This window comes from Protomyctophum bolini, assembly GCF_963924005.1.
Source record: "Protomyctophum bolini genome assembly, chromosome: 11".
Classification (NCBI taxonomy): Eukaryota; Metazoa; Chordata; class Actinopteri; order Myctophiformes; family Myctophidae; genus Protomyctophum; species Protomyctophum bolini.
This window is the reverse complement of record NC_137872.1, coordinates 29,757,532-29,776,901: the sequence shown is the minus strand read 5'-3', so window position 1 is coordinate 29,776,901 and position 19,370 is coordinate 29,757,532. Positions and strand designations below refer to the sequence as shown.

General features: G+C 42.7%; 2 protein-coding genes across 3 annotated transcripts; both read right to left on the bottom strand.

The window, feature by feature from the left end:
* Nucleotides 1–733: 733 nt before the first annotated feature.
* Nucleotides 734–7,822, bottom strand: LOC308324030 (all-trans-retinol 13,14-reductase-like). 2 transcript variants are annotated; one of them, XR_013964866.1, is made up of 12 exons: nt 7,560–7,822; nt 6,673–6,855; nt 5,814–6,055; nt 4,356–4,557; nt 4,043–4,240; nt 3,837–3,956; nt 3,324–3,462; nt 2,715–2,824; nt 2,437–2,606; nt 2,035–2,194; nt 1,017–1,918; nt 734–975 (listed from the first exon to the last, which is right to left on the bottom strand). XR_013964866.1 is itself a non-coding variant. In XM_080775932.1 (11 exons), the coding sequence occupies exons 1-11, from the start codon at nt 7,717–7,719 to the stop codon at nt 1,773–1,775; spliced, it is 1,830 nt and encodes a 609-aa protein (XP_080632058.1). In that variant the 5' UTR covers nt 7,720–7,822; the 3' UTR covers nt 735–1,772. The 2 variants fall into 2 exon arrangements, 1 of the variants encoding a protein (XP_080632058.1); XM_080775932.1 differs by having other exon boundaries at nt 735–1,918.
* Nucleotides 7,823–8,761: 939 nt separating this feature from the next.
* On the bottom strand, nt 8,762–18,943 carry nmt1a (N-myristoyltransferase 1a). Its single transcript, XM_080775726.1, has 12 exons — nt 18,811–18,943; nt 16,752–16,857; nt 16,436–16,580; nt 16,121–16,239; nt 14,902–14,993; nt 14,573–14,689; nt 14,169–14,339; nt 13,876–13,984; nt 13,575–13,742; nt 12,670–12,834; nt 12,445–12,582; nt 8,762–10,175 (listed from the first exon to the last, which is right to left on the bottom strand). Exons 1-12 carry the CDS (start codon nt 18,912–18,914, stop codon nt 10,155–10,157), a joined length of 1,455 nt encoding a protein of 484 aa, XP_080631852.1. The 5' UTR covers nt 18,915–18,943; the 3' UTR covers nt 8,762–10,154.
* Nucleotides 18,944–19,370: the final 427 nt, after the last annotated feature.

Below are 19,370 nucleotides of genomic sequence, written 5' to 3'. Positions count from 1 at the left end.
AAACACAGCCCCTTCTGTCCGCATGGAATCTAAAGTGTACCCACAGCCAGACAGGAGCACTATCATAGGCCAAAGAAAATGTGTCCATCAGAAGGAATGGCATTTAAGTGCTTTGTGCAGTCTTGAAATAAGTGTCAGGTTTGCACCTTACTTTAGCTGAGACCTGGGAAGAGAGGTGTGTAGATAGATCCTGGTCAATGCATTTAAACGTTTTGTTGTTTTTGCCTTCTTGTACATTTTTAAGTGGTGCAAACCACTTCCTTAAGTGAGTATGTGTGTGTGTGTGTGTGTGTGTGTGTGTGTGTGTGTGTGTGTGTGTGTGCCTGCCTGGGTATAGAGTACCAGTAGGGGCAAAAGTGGCGCTGTTGTGCCAGAAACAGAGAGAGAGATAGTGTTGCACTGTTGCCTGCTAATGAGAGAGAGAGAGAGGGGTGTTGCACCACTCACTTACTTCACATGGGTGTGATTTTTAACCTTCTTCTGCCAAAAATAACTTAAATCACTACTGGGCATGGCACATGCAATGTTTTCCAGACGGACATCACGACTTAACGTGCCTTGCATGTCTCCATGTCATGCTCGTGCATAGAGAAAAGATTATGCTACAGTAACATCTCCTGTATGAGGGCTGAGTGTGCATTGTGTATCACTGACTACAGTGACTAGCATACAACAGGTGACTGCATCATATTAAATAGGAATATAACAGTATAATTATGAAATATTTTTTTATTAATGCAATCAAGGTTTTAACTGCATACAAACATTCAAAACCCTGTCAGGTCAGGGCAGGTGAGAAACAGAGGCGTTCTTTCTAATATAACATGCTTACAAACATTATTATTAGGTATTTTGGTTGTATGTTGAGGTTGATCATAAACATGTGTAGTCCAACAAAGCCATGCCAGTCTGCATAGAACACATTTGTTGAGTAAACTTCCAACCTTAGATCATATTTTGCGACTCCAGAGCATACTGTAGGAAGCCCTATTTTCCTTCAGATTACCTCTGGAGACTAGTTATCTACGAGTTAGTGCTGCCCCGGGGCTTTGTTACTTTACATTACTATTGTGCCTGAGAGTTTGAGTCAATCCACACATCCACACAGAAATGAAGTCTAGTTGTGGTGCAATTACAATGTGAATCCACATGATGTATTGTACCAGGTCCAGTACAATGCACTTTTTTTTTTTTTTTAAGATATTTCTTTTGCGGCTTTTTTGAAGGGACAGACAGTAGTCTGACAGGAAACGGGAGAGAGATGGGGGAAGACATGCAGTAAAGGCCGCGGCACACTGCTACTGGATTACCAGTCGGGTGCCCAGACGGTTACGCCACCGCCTGGGCAGTACAATGCACATTAAAATGATTTTGTGTATTTGCGTGATTTATGAGATCGAGAGGTCAAAAGGAAAAGGCATTTATAATACAAATTAATCTCACGACTCTTTAGATGAATGAGGTAGCTATTCAATGAGCAACCATCCCATAATATGTAAAATTCCCCACATTGCTCATCCAGTAAGTAAGGTACTCAAAAGTTAAATAAAAAAACTAGTTATACCCTATTAAAACAGAAAACCACATTTCTTGCACAGTTTTGTATGGAACTTTTAAAGCATTATTGTTCATTTATTCATTAGTTAATAGTTAGCACGACTGATAAGATCACACTGGCGAGGTGACCATCCAGGTGTGTCCTTCAGCTCTAAGTTCCTTGTATTGGTTGAGTACATAGCATTCAGAAAGTTGGCTGGCGTTTATTTGCGTAATTAATCCTCTTTTTTGGTTTTAACAAATTTTGATCTCTTGGCCAAGCCAATGGCGTCCAGATGTAGGTTGCGGTTGAGAATGACCGAGCCACAAGTAAGAGCCCCTGCAAGAGCACCAGCGAAGCCGCACACAAACACATCCTGGCCTGCAATTGAAAATCACAATATTTCCTACATTAAAACGTACACGTTCATTATATCAATGTGTATGTTTTAATGGAGGAAATATCGATTGTACACTGTGGAATGGTGGTGCACATACCTGTTAGATAGAGGTTCTTCAGGGGAGTCTGGGGTCTCACAGTCGCGTTGAGCTCAGGGCTGAAGCGTTCGATACCGTGGTCAGCTCCGTAGATCTCACCCTTGGGTGCTCCAATGTAGTGCGTGTTAGTGATAGGTGTACCACAGTCAATGTACGCAATCTGCAGGTAGAGAGGAAGGAAAATGGGAAACCGAACTCTGCGAGACCAAATTGTATAAAGCAGGGGTCTTCAACAAGGGGTCCATATCATATTTTCTTAATTTGACCTCTTTAACCCTAGCGTCCATATTTTGAGGGGAAAAATTGCCGATCTACAAGCTCACAACCGTTTGGACCCAAAGAGTTGCATGGCGACCCTTTGATGTGGTTACAACTGCTCTGCTCGATATTATAATGACGCACCTTGTCCCTGGTAACCTTGGGGAAGACGTCCATCACCACCTCCAGAATGGAGTCAATGAAAGCCTGCTTGAGATCTTTGTAGTCCGGTCCCCTGTTGGTCACCTTATCATCCTTCCACTCCTCAAACCACTCGTATTTGGCAAAGCTGACCAGACTCAGTGTAGACTTGCCTGGGTAAATAAATGGAGAGAAGAAAAGATGACACGAGTTGTCAAACTCAGAGAACAGGACAAAATAAACCAATTCATCAGCTAGAGAAATACATAACGTTTCTGGACCTGGTGATCTTTCTTCCCAGGTGGAGTCTTTAGCTGATGGAGAGGCCACAAATAGAAGGGGAACACTTTTAGCCGATTCTTCCTTCGGTCCGTTATAATATGTTTCAACTCTGTAAAAAAAAGTGTAAAACACAATATAATTGAAGCTATAATATATTATATTATAATATAATATTTTGCACATGATCCAATATATTTGGCATCCCTTTTAAAACAGTTTCCATTGCCACTCACACATTTTCAGTTACTGCTGGGAAGTATTACAAAGTTATTGGAGGAATGAAACAGATGCTATCTCATGGCATTACATCACAACAATAAATCACATTATCAAAGTCCATCTCTATGTCCCGCATTGACCTTACACACTCAGTGGTGGACAGCAATGTCATGACAGATATCACAAAGATTACATGTTCCTGATCCTAACTACATGTCGCATGGTTTCCTCCACCATCTATGTGTGAATGTAAAGCACTTTGGATAAAGGTGCTATGCTAAATACTAAATTTACTATTTACCATAAAATTATTTGAATGTTCATAAATTGGCAAAATTATGGCAAAACAAACCCGAGAGTGAAAAGTGGAAATGGAAAATACTACATACAGCTCATCAAAGTTGTTCTCAGTAAAGATCCAGTAGTTGTCTGCTTTGAGGCCTAGTTCCTCCTTGGTTCCAGTCAAACCCAGGAAAACACTCAGACCACCTTCACCATTCTTCATCATACTCAGCTGAGTCTGGATACCTGCAAAGTACGACAGTCATGCAAATTAACAAATGAATCAACAAAACCATTCTAGAAAATACAAATGCAATGGTGTGTTACAATTAATATAGTCATATCTCTTCCAAGAGATAGACACCTGGATCTCTCCCTGAAGCAACTCAATCAGACCCAGATTGTTGTTGCTGATTCTACATTAACCACATGGCTCTTGGCATCCCTATTGGCAAATTCTCAAAAATAGCCTGGGCCTATGCTCATTTTATACACATAAAACTAAAAATAGCCAATATGTAAGTTCAAAACACAGATCACACACGCTGTGACTGTGAGTTTGTAGATCGAATGAAGTAAAACATTTTTTTTAAATAAATAATTCCCAGGTCTTCCCTAACCTGGCGTGGCCTGGAGTTCTTTAGGCAGCAGCTTCTCGTAGGTGTTGAAGATGCCAGCATCAGAGATGACCATGGGAGCGTGGATATGGATCTCCTCCTGACCCTTCATCACACTCACACCTGAAACCAAACAACACAGTTAATCAGCTTCTATGTGTCAGTTAAATGCAACTGAACTGCTCTTACATCCAAATGTTCATATTCACCATAAGCCTCCTTGGCATTATTGAACAAAATGCGGTTGACCGGGGCACGGACTAGGACAGCACCCCCAGCCTTCTCAATGATGGGGATCATGTGGTAAGCAATCTCACTGGCACCTCCTTTGGGGTACCATGCACCATGCAGGTAGTGGCAGGTCAGTAGACTGTGCATGGAGAAACTGGTATCTTTGGGCATATTGCCTGTGGATCAGTTATAGTGAAAGAAAAATTAGAAGTGAAGCCAACACACTAAAGGGAAAAGGTTAACCCAGTTTCCCTGTTGGGTATATACCAATAACACTGCTTTCTAGCATACCATAGGTGCCAAAGATGTAGGCGAACACTGCCCTGAGGTCCTTATTCTCAGTCAACTCATTGACAACATCCGTCAGGCTGCGGTTTGCAACTTTGAAGAAGTAAGACAAACGTTTGGCCAGGCCAGACCAGACCAGGAACTTAGCCAGAGGGACGGGGACCAGCTTCAGAAGTGCAAGGAGCCAAACACTGCGCCCCGCTTTCTGCAAACAAAACAGATAGACAGCTGCTATTGACGGATTAATAGACTGCCAGACATGTGCAGACAAAAATGTAAACTTTACTTGGAGGATGAGAGTATTGTTGTTTTTCTACAGAGTAAGAAGAAGTAACAATACCATACAAAAAATAATCTTACAAAAATGTGTACGTAGAAAAACTGAGTGTACGTACAAACTGGGATGGAACATACATACTTGGAAGCCAAGGATGACCAACACTGTGACTGTAGGTCATCCTTCCAACTAAGTTCCTGTAGGTTACAGTAACCTGACCCGTCATCAGAGTTCAAAGCGATGCAATGCACACCGGTTCTGTTGAGGTGCCAGCCAATGACGGTAAATGTTTCGACAGTAAAGCAGCATTGCTGTTAGAACCTTGGCTTGAAGAAGGCCATGCTGTCGAAAGGTTCATTCTTTTCTGCATTATGTTCTAAATAAATACTTGTGCACTGTGCAGCGATTGTTTCTTGTTTTTAACGGAACTGACATCAGCCACAAAACATTCAGCCTATATACAGTATGTCGGAAATTAATGATACACATCAGTCTGTCCAACGTGATGCGATCTTTCTAATATATTGCAGCAGTACGTGCAGCCGACACGTAGGTCCATGTCATGACCTTTGCTTCACAAACCTTTGGCCTCTAGAGCAGGGGTTGTCAGTGTTTTTCAGGCCGAGAACCCCTTAGCTGAAAGTTATATACAAACCATTTATAGTTTTATTTCAGACATTTAAAAGTTATTCAACCTGACCTTTAGCTCAGTACTTGGTTTGCTTCTTTTACCCTATCCACTGTAGTAACTCTGAGCCGAGGACCTGCCAGGGGTCCCAGACCCCCTGTTAAAGACCCCTGCTCTAGTCTAGCGGAATGACAGTGGTGACAGGACATTTCTAAATGTGTCCTTTCTGCATCAAAGTGCAACTGGGATGAAGTGTCATTAGAGCAAAGTATAACTAAACTGTTTTCAGATTTCAGTATATAAAAGTGTGAAAGGAGGGACATCCGCACACTGCCACTTGCTGGTTCAGAGCATTTTATTTGAGCAACGTTTCGGTCTTGCGACCTTCCTCAGCTCAAATAAAATGCTCTGAACCAGCAAGTGGCAGTGTGCGGATGTCCCTCCTTTCACATGATCATACTCTCTGTCATCATCGCACCTGCTCCAAATTGCCTACCAGGTGTGCGGAAGTCTTCTCTCTACAAGTATATAAAAGTCAAACAATGAAATGAAATACCTTGACCAACTTGATATACTCATCAATGGCCTTCTCCTCTCCAGGGAAGCACTTCTTTAACTCTTGTGGGTAGCGGTCCCGACCACTGTAGATGGGGTAATAGCGCCTGTTGTCAGGTGGGCCTATCACCACTTGGTCAAAGGGGTTCTCCAGTGGCTCCCATTGTAGCTGTCCATTGGTCATCTGGTCCAGCATGCAGCGGAAGGGCTTGTGCTCTAGCAAATCACCAATGTAGTGAATTCCTGTGGAATACAGACTACATCAGGGCACAGTAGTCGTTCACATGAGCTTAAAATGTAATAGACTTTCTTTAATCTTTATATTTAACATAGCAAAATTATTTGAGAACCAATATCGATTCACAATAGAAATCTGGTCAAAATGCATAAATAAGATCACGTCACAAACTACATGGAGGATAAATGATACTCACATGTGACACTATTAAATAAAACAACTATATATACACATACCGGTAATAGCAACATCAAAAACTAAAATACAATAGTGTAGTTGTTCTCAACCTGTGGGTCTGAACCCTAGGGGGGTGACCAGATGATTTTGGGGGGTCAGTGAAGTGACAATTTAAGGACTTTAAAGACCGTTTTTAATTACCAAAAGAAAGAAAGAAAAGAAAAGACCATTGCTGCATCAACAAACTATAATATAAAAACACTCGCAACGCCTCACAATGTGAGCTTGTATTATCTCTGTGGAACAGATTACTAAATGGAATGTGTCAACTCCTACAATTCCACGTGCTAGTTCAGGGTGGGTGATCCCCAGTTAAAAAGATATTATTTTGGGGGGCCACGGTCTGAAAAGGTTGAGAACCCCTGCAATAGCGGACCAGTCTTACCAACATCAAATTCAAAGCCCTTCTCAGTAAATGTGTGACAGCAGCCCCCTGCCCGGTCATGCTGCTCCAGAACCAAAACTCTCTTCCCAACCTTGGCCAGAAGCACAGCTATCCCCAGCCCACCGATTCCACTCCCGATGACAACGGCATCCAAGTTTTGAGGTACTTTAGTGGCCAAAAAACCTAGGAAAGTGTCAACACAATGTGTGTGTGTGAGTGAGATAAGAAAGAAAATACATATTAATTTAGAAACAAATCAATATAAATGCAGTTATCATTATCAAAAAGCAATTTGCCTCTTTTAACTATGGCTGAAATTAGAGACTTGGAGTTACCAAGACGACATAGAACAAAAAGGCACTTTGTCTAGCGTACAGTGAGACTGAAAATATGTGCAACCTGAAAAACTAGACAGTCTTGGGAACATGTGTGATGATGACAATAGTGATAAAGAGAATTCTTTCATTTTAGACAAGAGATTAAATACTTTAGATCTGCCTGCCTCTATGAAACAGGCCATTCCTGATCATGTTCACATTATGCACCCTCCAGGACCAGGTTTATGCACACTAAAATAGCAATGCACTGTGAACTTGTAGCTCTGGGATAAAGATGACTGTTTGATAAGCCCTTTACCAGGCTTTTGCATTGTGTGGATTATTATTTATTATATGAATATCTTAAAGAAAATCTGATTGATTGAATACTTTATACAGTTTGCAGAAAAAAGCACAGTAAAGTACATTTCAAATTCAATACAAGGTCTGCCAGCCAGGTCTCATTTCAATACAAGGTCTGGATTTAAACCCAAGAAAGCCTATGGCTTGTTTCCATTGGGGGTCCTTCATACTCAATTCATCGAAACTTTAATCTACTGCCCTACTCACCTTGTTTCAGCACTTTATTCTTCTCTTTCATATCATGGACAATTGGTTTCAACGGTTCGCGAGTATCGATACCAAAGGGGGCTGGTCCAGGTGTGGTAAACACATATTTCCGCAGAAATACTGCGATAGCGACACAAATAACAACTACAGTGAGCCACATCGTGATACTGTAATTTGTAATAGATGTGCTCCTTCAAGCTCAGTCACTTCCGCACCGCGTCCCAAGTTCACCCCTTAGATTTATAGGCTACACGCTTACATAACTCGACTCGATGTTCACAATATGGAATAACGCCCATCATGTCTGACGGACAGCTGCACTAGCCAGTCACAATAGCCTACTGTTTTGCTGATTTCAGACGGGGGTCAATTCTCTTTGAAGTTTGCAGATCCGGTCTAGAGCGGATACGGAGACTGTGTGTGTGTGTGTGTGTGTGTGTGTGTGTGTGTGTGTGTGTGTGTGCGCGCGCGCGCCCGAGCGCATGCATGTGTGTGTGTGTTCAGATGCAGTAGGCGGGCTTTACTAATACTACGAACTGCATGAGCACTGACCAAACCAGACTTTCCACACGTGCCGTCCTGTGGACTGGAGCCTGGTGGTGATGACGCGACGTTGCAAACACACAACGCCAAGATTAGTGGGAGGTCGCGCCCGCCACCCTTTCACCCTTTCATAAGAAAACAAAGGGAGTGTTTGTATGTTCGGTGTTGGCTGCTCGCCTCGCAATGCATTATACATGTATTACTTTCTTGTTGGTGCAACGAAACATTACATCTATAACTCGAATATGAAGAGGGGGTGGGTTAATGTGAGTGATCTATCTAGCCAAGCCAGACAATAACGACTCCATCGGTACATGATGTACTCAAAGAGAAATTGCATTGTAGAGATCTGAATGTTCGGCATGGATGTACCGTACATCCATGCCGAACATTCAGATCTCTACAATGCAATTTCTCTTTGAGTCTGGCTTAACAATGTTGCTGCTGCTGCAGTGGTATGCGTTGATTCAATGGTTCCCCCCAGTGGTGCGAGAAAGAAATGCCATGCATGACCTGGATTCTCACATGATGCTCATCTGTACAAGGTCATGATTAAATCGCTTTTTGCTACAAAGATGAGATCACATGAATAACTTGATGTTAAAACATCAGTAAATGTTTACTTCTATTCATCACATTGAGTTATGTAACTGGCCATGTGGAGAGTACCATTTTTAATCATATCAGAAGATAGGAACACACAAAAATACTTATTGAGTCATGGCCATTGTTGAGTCAACAATGGGAGTGCCCTCAGTGCAAACACAAATATCAAACCACACACAACCTATACAAAATAATAATAAACACAGCCACTTCCAGATTTTATCTTTGCTCAATTATATTGTACCTGCATCTTCACATAATTGCCAATGTCCTGCAACAAAAACCACCATGAGACCCGTTTTTCCTTTTTCATCTCATTTTGTATTTCCAACCAACATTTTACATAAGAAACACTTAACTGGGGGTTATTTCCCATTCCCACCCATCCTGTGATGTCCTGACAGTCCTGGAGTCCGACTCCCTGACACATTTAATCATCAGTTCTAACATTCATGAACCATTCAGTAAACCTCTAACCACAGCACTCTCTGGACCCCGCACCCCCTTGAAATGTCCAGACATGTCCGTTCTTATGTTTTTCAGCAGCTGAGATGGTCCATGTAACCATTTGACTTGACATTGAACAGGGCTTCTTCTGTTAGTGTAGCAAGCTGGAGGGGGGGGGGGGGGGGGGGTCATGAAAGTTAGTAGACTGGAAGGAGTATTCCAAAAGACAAAAATGTTGATTCCCGCATATACCTGTACATCTTCAGCAAGCAGAGAGTCGAGAGATTTCCGGACAACACTTTGTTAAATCAGAGGGGTTTTATGGCAAATCTGCAGTTTCAAGCATGAAACAAAAAGTCTTGACAGAAGCCCTTGTCTTGTGTCCACTTCTGGTATTTATCACGTCCTCCTTTGATTATTTTTTGTTTTAAATATTTTTGGAACATTTGATGTCATTTGTGTCCGTTTTGTTTTAGTCTCTAAAAGATGATCCATTGCAAAAAAGGCTCATTTCCAACATTCAGGAATAGGATAAAATATTAGGTTGAGTGTGAATGTCTTATGGGATCAATTTGCTGTTAATTCATATTATTTACATGTAGTACATCATTGATGTTTTATAGTGTATGCCAACCATGTGTGTGTTTGATGTAACAATAATATATGTGCAGTCTGTTCTTGTTTGTCGTGTGTACAATCGACAGCTTCCAGATGTTGAAGGGATGTTCGGGATGGTGAACTACGATGGCTTAAGGTCCATGTGATGGAAGGAGGAGAAGGAAGGAGGAGAAAGAGTGCAAGGAAGGACCAACTCTCCCCACTCCCTGCCTGGCAGCAATAGTGCAGGTCAAAGTTCAACTGGTCAAAAAGAAAAATGGGCGGTGGGTTTCCCTTCCTGAAGCAGGAAGTTAGTAAGTCCATCTGTCAGGTGGTCAGTGCGTTGGTATGGGTATCCTGGCTGGCCTATTGGCCACACTTGTTTGGGGTTAAAAGAGGACGTCACTGAAGTACCAAACCAACCTGAGGGGGGAAAAAAAGAAAGATGAACCAATATGCCATATCAGGAACCAGGAACCATATCAGGAAACCGATAGAATCGGAAAGCAGATCTAAGGAGTCTAGTGAAAGGAAAGATTTTGCTAAATCAATTTTCCTTCAGTTGCATTTATTATTCTCTGCTGTCAATAAGCACCGATACTTCTGTATTGTCCTCTAGTCGCTTTATAAAAGGTAGTAAGTGATATTTTGTTGGTTAAAACAAAACAAAAATGTGAAAAGTTATTAAGTACTACATTTTGATAGTAATCATTGCTATAGTATGTGTCAAGGGTGCCTTGGAATACCAAACGAGTCACCCATTTACCAACTCGCCCCAGGCGTATAGCTGGCAGAACTGCTCAGCCTGGTATTCCTATTCTCCATATTCAGTGCTGGAGTTTGGAAGTGCTTGTTGACTATCACTCAACGGCCCATGCGTACCACCTGTTTTGAATGTGCACATAATGCAGGAGGCAGCAGGAGGTTGCTTTACTGATAACAAGCGCTTCCATACTCTGATACTTAGAAAATAATCATCTGCAAGGAATTTCTTGACAGGAAGTAGCTCATAAAATGTCTACGGTGGATTTTTATTAAACAAAAACGTTACAGATTAAAAGAGGAAAATTCAAGCTTTCCCTACGGCTGCAATGTTGGTGATTTTGACGTTGTTTAATATAAGTAGAGAGGACTTTTCTGTTTGGATGAATGGGCTCTCTATGGGAAGTGTCACCTAGGTATCACCTTGCTGGCAAGATGGCTGCGGTCTGAAGAGAATTGGATTGTATTGGTATTCCTAAAGTAACCTAAGTAAATTATGCTTAAAACGGTTAAATCCAACATTATTCCTAACCTTAACCTAACCCTATTCCTAAACGTAAACCCCCAGCAAAACCATGCCTAACCGTAACTTATTTCCAACCTTATTCTCAGTAAAACAAAACCAAAAATACGGCAAGAACCGTGAGGTCAGCGGAAAAAACTGAGGGCTAGATGGATTATGGGAGACGATACCAGATACCCGTCCCTGCCTCTCCAGCTCTTTAGTAAAACAGAAAATACTTTTTCCAGGTGGATTACCAATTTCAGTCAATCGAGAGAACCAATTCAACAAATTCAGTTTAATATTGTTCCAATTTTGTCTGCTCATGTCTATATGTCAGCAATTCAAATTGCACTTGTTTATCCTGTAAGAGTTCTCTCTCCTGATAGAAGAAAATTGGTATCCTGATCACAAAATGAATTTTCCGTTTACTTAAACGCTGGAGAGACCCGTTACTGAACGAACACTATAGCATGATTCGAATATAGAGCTATTTAACACTTTGTCTACCAGGACCCCGCCGCTAGGGGACGTTGTTTGCTAGGTCCATATATATATATATATATATATATACGGAGTACGGACCCCAACGTATACTCCATGTACGGTATATAATGGTTGAACCCCACAGCAGCTTTTAATGTCAACACCAGCTATGGGACGTTAATTCTGAAGTTCATTTACCTCTGTTACAAGCAGGATTTTCAAACATCCATACGTTGAAATTTTGGAGAGCTTTGGTGGATCTTCTGCCATCCAAAGTTCGGATGTCATTCGTTACTTTGTACTGCATCGCTCCCGACATATAAACGTTTCTGACGACAGGTAAACAGTATGCGCTTGCTCTAATGATAGCAAAGTGTGTCTGTTGAGTGTGTGTGTGTGTGGAGGGAAAACTCCTCTTAAAGTGGACGCGGATGGTGGCACAGCTTAATTTCGTTCATGCTAATAGCTAGCAGCAGAGAAAGAATTAACAATGCATTTATTTCAATACAAAAATATCACTTACAGTACTGCACCCTTAAAAAATGGAAACATTCAAATCCATTAGTCTGAAACTACTGAAATGACAAACTAAACATCTCAAGGTATGGTAAATTAGGCTTCATTCCCTGATGAAGGCTTAACCGCCGAAACCTTGGATATTCCTGTCTTACCTGCTGTCCTAATAAATATTGGTACTTTAGCTATTGGTGTGTGCGGCCACCTTCTTGTTTATTCAAGATCTCCTCTACAGTTTTCTCCCGTGCGTCGGCACCGCCACAAGGACTTTGGTGGGTGTAGAGCCCCTTTGTACACAAATTAGGCTTCTAAACATAACAGACTTCAGTGATTCCTGTCCAACTTGCCCTTCCATCCAGGTCCTAACAGCCCTCCAATCGCTGTAAAACGCAAAAGCATGCCAAATACAAATCCCTCATGACATACCTTTTCTGATCCCATGCTGGGACACTTCCAATTGTACAGATAATACTGTAGATTCCCATCACCAATTCCAAACTTCAGCTTCTCCAAGAAAGTCTTGTTTTCCATTAGGTCCAGTGCATTGAAGACATCAAACCCTTTCTGGATATAGAACATTAATTAATAAATTAACAAACAAGACATGAATAAATAATGCAACTCCCAGCCCCAGACTGGAGGATTACTGACCGATTTGGCCAGGATAAGGGCATCAGACATCAGGTCCAACACCGGGGTGACGGTGTGCACGTTGTAGAAGGAGTAGGCAGCCTTCAGACTGCGGTGTATGGGGTGGTTCATAATGGTAGAGGGCAGTGTGTAGAAGCTCAGGAAGTCAGTCACCCTGCCACCAGCCTGTTGTAGGCAAAACAATAACAAACACCCCCTGTAAACCTTTCACTGTGCATGTGCAATCGGATCGGGTGATTGGAAATCGGGCCCGATCACGTCATTTTCAAATTATCGGAATTGGATCGGGAGCCAAGAAACGTGATCGGGACATCCCTAGCATCAATATTATATCCTTATGATATTAGACTGGATATTGTACTATTGCGATATGGCATAAACGTGTTCTATAAATATAAATATCCTATCTGGAAAAATCGGTATCAGCAGATGCTCAAATCAAATGATCGGAATTGGATCGGGAGCAAAAAAACGTGATCGGGACATCCCTAATGTACAATGCTGTGTTCATACTAGTGGCGACAAGACAAAGCGACAGGCTAAAGTAATTTTAAAGGGAAGCCAGCAACATGAAGATACAAACTCATGCACGACAGTTGTCGCTGCGTGGCCGATGCGACACTACAAATGATCGATCGCTATGCACTCCAATGACGCAACTAAGCATCAATTATGTTTTTGTTTCACAATTTCCAGATCCATTCCATACAAGGAAGAAAACCAGATTATTGCCGTTAACCAGTTCCCTGTGCTATTTAACCCTACCTTGTGGCTTGAGCAAGCCCACAACGGCAACTGTTTTGTCGTTTTGTAGTTTGTCGTCATGGCTAGTGTAAACGCAGCATATGTCTTCAATACACTGCATGCATTCTTTCTCCTCTTGAATAATTAAACATGGGTGTTACCTCCACCAAGTAAGTGTCGATAATGTTTTCCTGGGGAAGCAGCCAGTGCTCCACCTCTGCCTCACTCATGACGGGAGCCAGGTGGAACTGGCTCAGGTATAAGCCGAGTAAGTGATGCACTGCTGGCACATCGTTCTTCGTCATCGCCCGCAGACCAGACTTGGTGGTCTGGAGAAGAGAGGACAGGGAAAGGGGAGGGGATTGAACTCAGGTGTAAAGCAGCCAAGTGAGGCTGATGCAGGTGCTAATGAATGAGTTCAGTGGTGCATAGAAAGCAGTCGGAATACATGCATTCACCAACCTCAGGCAGACGGTACAACTTCATGGTGCGCTGCATAGTCATATTCCTGCTCAGGTGTGAGAATTTCACCTCAATCAGCTTGCGGGGGTTCAAAGAGCGATGCCAGTACCTGCACACACCACGGCATTGTCATACATTGATTATGAGCATCGTGTACATCAGTCACGGACTACCATCATTACCTGCCCTGGCTACATTTATCCCATCCCAGGAGAGCATGAAGAACAGAAGAGGGTATGTATGCATGTACGTATTGTATACATGTAGGAGGAGGTGTTCTCCATCTCACCCACCTGCATGTACCCACAGGTTTAGGCAGCACCACTCCAGCAGTGTAGACAGCTTGGAAGATGCCCTGCAGGTTGACCCGTCTGGTGATCTCTCTGATCAAAACCGGGGCAACTCGTTTGGCACGAAGCTTCTTGTGGACACAAAGGAAGTTGATCTCGACCATTTTCTTTTCTCTGAATGAAAGGAACAATGTATGAAAATCTACAACAATATTCTACACCCCAATTGGCTTGCTAGTACAAATGCTTTTCCCCTCAACCATCAATTGAATTCTCAAAATACATTATTTCATTATTGATATACATTATGAAATACTTTTCCCTCTGTGCAATTTCAGTAATCACTACTTAGCCATCATGTTTTTCCATGTAACCGTGAAGGCCTCATTTGATTAGTGTTCACTTACATATCATAGATACGAATGTTGGCCGGGATGGCACTGATGAATCCCACAAGCTTCTGGTTAGCGATGACTCTGACCCCACAATGCCACTGTGGCAACCAACCAGGGGGGCGCAGGGCCCTGGGAAAGACAGAAGATGGGTCAAATACAACACGTTTGTATAATCACCCTTTATAAAATTCAAAATAATAGAAAAGGTTTGCCTAGTTCTGTGTGAAAAGACATGGCACAAACTTACAAATATATTACACAATGAAATATTTGCTATGGTGGTCATTTTATCAAGATTAATTTTACAATGGCAACCTGGGAAAACAAACAGTAATGGTTACCAGAGCAGGAACTCGGGGGAGTAGTCAAATCGGAACATGTTGTCATCATCCTCCACATAGTTCTCATTGAGAAGAGTGTAAAGCTCCTTGAGCTGGTTTAAGAGAAAAAGTAAGTTAATCAAACATATCAATTTAGTCACACACACACACACACACTTCTGCCCTCACTGTTATCTTCAATGTGTACTTTGCTCAGCCAATCAAATCATCGCTATGGGTGATCAGCCAATCACAAGCCAATGTTTGCGTTTACACAAACCCAGAAAGCTGGGCATAGGAGGGGCTAACACAGTAAACACACCTCAAACATATATAGAATTTAAGTCATTTTGTTGATATATAATTAATGAATAAAAGTATCCAAATTAACACGCTTCTCGATAAATCAAAAATAATCAAAACGCCCTAGAGCAGAGGTTCACGCCATCTTCCCTACAACAGCCATGACCAGCCAGTAGTAGCTAGTGTGGCAACAAGGTATCCTGCAGGCTTCCTACGAACACTGCCAATAATGTTCACTGGAGGGTCCAGCCAAGCCAAGAGTGTTGTACCTCCATGCCACCCAAATGCACGCAACCAGTGCCTCCTGTGTTCTTACTATTCTATTGGAACAAGATAATAACACCCACATAACCACAACCATAACTGACAACAAAATGGAGGCCCAACAGTTATACTGCTGAAATGAAATGAGATCAAAGAGGCTTTTACAAAAATGAAAAAAAGAGAAAATCTACCTTGAGTTTACAACCAAATAACTAATTACAAAAAGATACGATGCGAGGGTGAGGACTAGCCAACACCAACTTGGGACTCGTGTTACTAAACAACATCAGGTATATCCATGGTAGGTACCCTCACAAAAAACATGCAGTAATCCTGGTCACTAAACTGCCTCCCCCTGGCCAGCCGGGGCACCTGATGGAGGGGAAAGGAACTGGTTGGAATAACGTGTTCCTTCCACGCGCTACGTCCAACCAGGGAAACTCCCCCCTGTCAGGTTTAAAGGAGCAACTTGGACACTCAGGCATGAAGGAAGCATGAGTTCAAGTCCGTTGCTCTCCCCCATATATGGGGACTAGGTTGGTGGAGGGTGTGTAGAGCCCAGGATCACATTAGACAATTTGACACAGGGGTGAAAAATGGGTTACAAAATCGTGGGATAAAAAAATATATTAGGTATATCCATGCTTGTGTGAGTGTACACATGCTTCCATACCACAGAAGGGTCTCCCAAGTCAAGTGCATCCCAGCCGAATCCTTGTGGAAGGCTGTAGGGCTCCTCACGAATGTTGTCTTTGTCAGGCTCAATGGAGCCATGTGATGTCACCATCTCCCCTTGAAAGGGAACATAAAAGTGTGTCTCAAATGAAACTAATACAAAGCAGAAACATTTGTATTAGATTAAATTATACTTTATTGATTCCCAAGGAGGGGGGACTCACATACATTAGCGAGTTTGAAATTCAGAGTGGGAAAATCTCCAACGTTCTTAAAATGGATACCTATAGCTGTGAAAAATGAAATGTCATACCTAGCTTAGGCACTGGCTGTGTGTCCCAGAACTGGTAACTCCTCCGGCTGGCTTCCTCCATGGTTTTGGCAGGGCCTTGGCCTACTGAAAACAGTTCTATGGCCTTCTGGATCTCCTGCAACTTATCCGCTGGCAATGAGTTTACCTGTTCAAAAGGTTAAGAGGAAAATAAAGTGTTGAAGGGCAAACAAAAATCTGCACAGATACCATTCTCTCTTTCGAGAGGTTGCTTTGAAGAGGTAATAGAATGAGTTGTCTGTGTAACCATTTCCAGCAACATCTGAACTGAACACAATGCTCTCTACCCAACACTGACCTTGGCAAGGGGGTCCTGTACTTCTTCTGTGGCTCCAGACTTCTTCTTCTTCTTCTGTTTCCTTTTCTTCTTCTTTGCCCCAGTGTCATCCCCCAGACCCTTGTCACTGAAACAGGAAAGAAACGATACATGTCCTTCATTCCGTTTAAAAAACGTATCATAAATCTGTTTGGGACAGACTTTCAAAATAGAGCAAAGGGGCCAGAAATTAGAGATGCTCAGATCGATCAGCAACCAATCAGTGATCGGCTAATTTTCACTCCAAATGACTTGATCGTGATTGGCAATTTACCCGATCTTAAGTGGAATAAAAGTCAATCAGATATATAGTTATATTATCCCCTGTCTCCCCTCCCCCCCACACACACACACAGTTTTGATGCGAGTTTTTTTGACATATAATAACAACTTCGGAAATTTTCCCCTTATGCACAAGATCGATATCGGCCGATTGTGAGAAAAACAATCGATGACCAGGATCGGTCCCCAAAAACCTGATCAGAGAACCTCTACCAGAAATGACATCTATACATCTTCATACGAGCGAGACACATCTACCCCAAGCACAATTCTGTGAGACTAAGAATGGTGAGGAATGTGTCTCTGTGTGTGATCGCCCCTCACATTAAAACCCATTTTCAAATGGTAACCATTTAACTGCATCCATTGCCAGTCAGTCATAAACCCTACCACTTTTCTGAAAAAAGTAGCTACTACTAGAAACCCCCCACCCAACTCTCCCATCTTCTGGGCCAAGGGAGTCTGCATACTTACAGAGAATATGGGATAATCTCATTAGCGTCCAAGGGGGAGTAAGGCCAGGCAGTGGCCTGTATTTGTAACTCCAGGACAGATGGCCAATATCACATGATCCCAGGGCAAGAGTGTATACACGTGCATGTACAAGAGGTCAGAGCACGTATAGGGACAATACATAACAAAACATTCAATGGCTTGTTCGACAGGCTTCCATTTTATCATCCAGAACCATTCTTTGTTTCGTGTGTCTGTGTGTGTAGCCTGTAGGGGGATATGCGTTTAGGTGCAGGGTATGCAAAATGAGTAACGAGACGATCACATATGCTCAATGAATGAATAATAACGGCTACAACTTCCAAGCCCCCAAGGGTCACTCTGCTCATTACCCCACCCCACCCCCAATGTTTAGGTCTCAAACGGTATGGAGAATTATTTATGGTGATGTACCGTTAGACACGCCTTGGTGCATACAAGTACATGACTGTCATTACGCAAGTCGAGCCATTAACTGTTAGCCAGTGCGAATCAAAAGGCGATTTCCATGCAACACTGACTAAATATTGCGTGACTGACTGTCAAGGCTGCCTGTTTGCATTAGAAACCGTGCTTCTGTGATGCATATCGATGGTCCAAACCAAAGACCATCGACTCACACAATGTGAACGAGACCAAACAGGTGACAATTAACGTCATCCATTTCCCATCTGCATAATTATTGTGCTTATGTGTGCGTTTAGTTTCACTTTGAATGCAGCCAGCGCCATACTATAGACAACACAGACAGACAATAGGGTTTGACAGCTAGCAAGCAGCATGCTATGTCGCTAAATGTCAGCTGGGGGGTTGCCACGAACGGCATCTGTTTGATCAACGGGCCGTGGTCGTGGAAGAGTCCAGAATGGTGTGTCAACTTAAAAACACTGGACTTGAGATCTCTAGTAGAGTACCGCGGTACAGGCCACCGTCGTGCAATATAAATACAACATGATGTTTGAAATAACTTTAATCTTCCCCTCTATCCTAAACCATCCTCGCCATCAGAAGCAATGAGGGAATGAAACCAGCCGTAAGTCCCGCCCATACCAGGAAAAGAATGCACCGTCGTCCAATCGTCGCAGGGAACGGGCAAGCGACCAGCCGTTTCTATCCAATGGAGCGAACGCAAGTGGGCGGGACCAAGCTGCTCGGACTCCCGATCCTCCGAGCTAATAGTTACCTCGCCTCGGCTCGCTTCACTAAAGTGTGCCAGTCAGACCATGACACATATGACGCTGGGTTCGAGCCCAGACGGTGCCCTTACCCATCATCAAAGTGGTGCTCTTCGTTCTCACAGTCGCTGCAGTGCCCGTGGTCTTCTACATCTTCTTTCTCCGACATCGCTGCTGTCTCATTCTCATCCGCCATCTTCAACTAGGAAGTGAGGAACCACCGCGTGCCCTCGACGCCTTTAAACACCCCCGAATGCTATTGGTCCAGAGCGCTGGCGCTCCAGTGCATGAGCTCTGATAACTGGCTTCAGTGTTTTCATTTCATATATCAATAATCAATTAGACCAGGGGTCTAAGGTCTTCAACGTTATTCAGACGTTATTCCTGAGGAAGGAGATGAAACAGGGACCCCAGTCCCCCACCACTACAGTCTACTCTACAGAGTAGAATTGTGTTGCAGGCTCAACTTTTTCAGTTAGTTTTAGACTTGTTTGACAGCAGCACTATCATCAGTGTTGTGAATAATGTTTATTTATTTATTTGTTTATGTTCACATGTGATCTTTTCCATTAATAAGTTGGATTCAAGCAAATGTGTATTTTCAGACATTCAACCATGTGAACCCTCAATATGTGAACTTGACCTTTGGCGC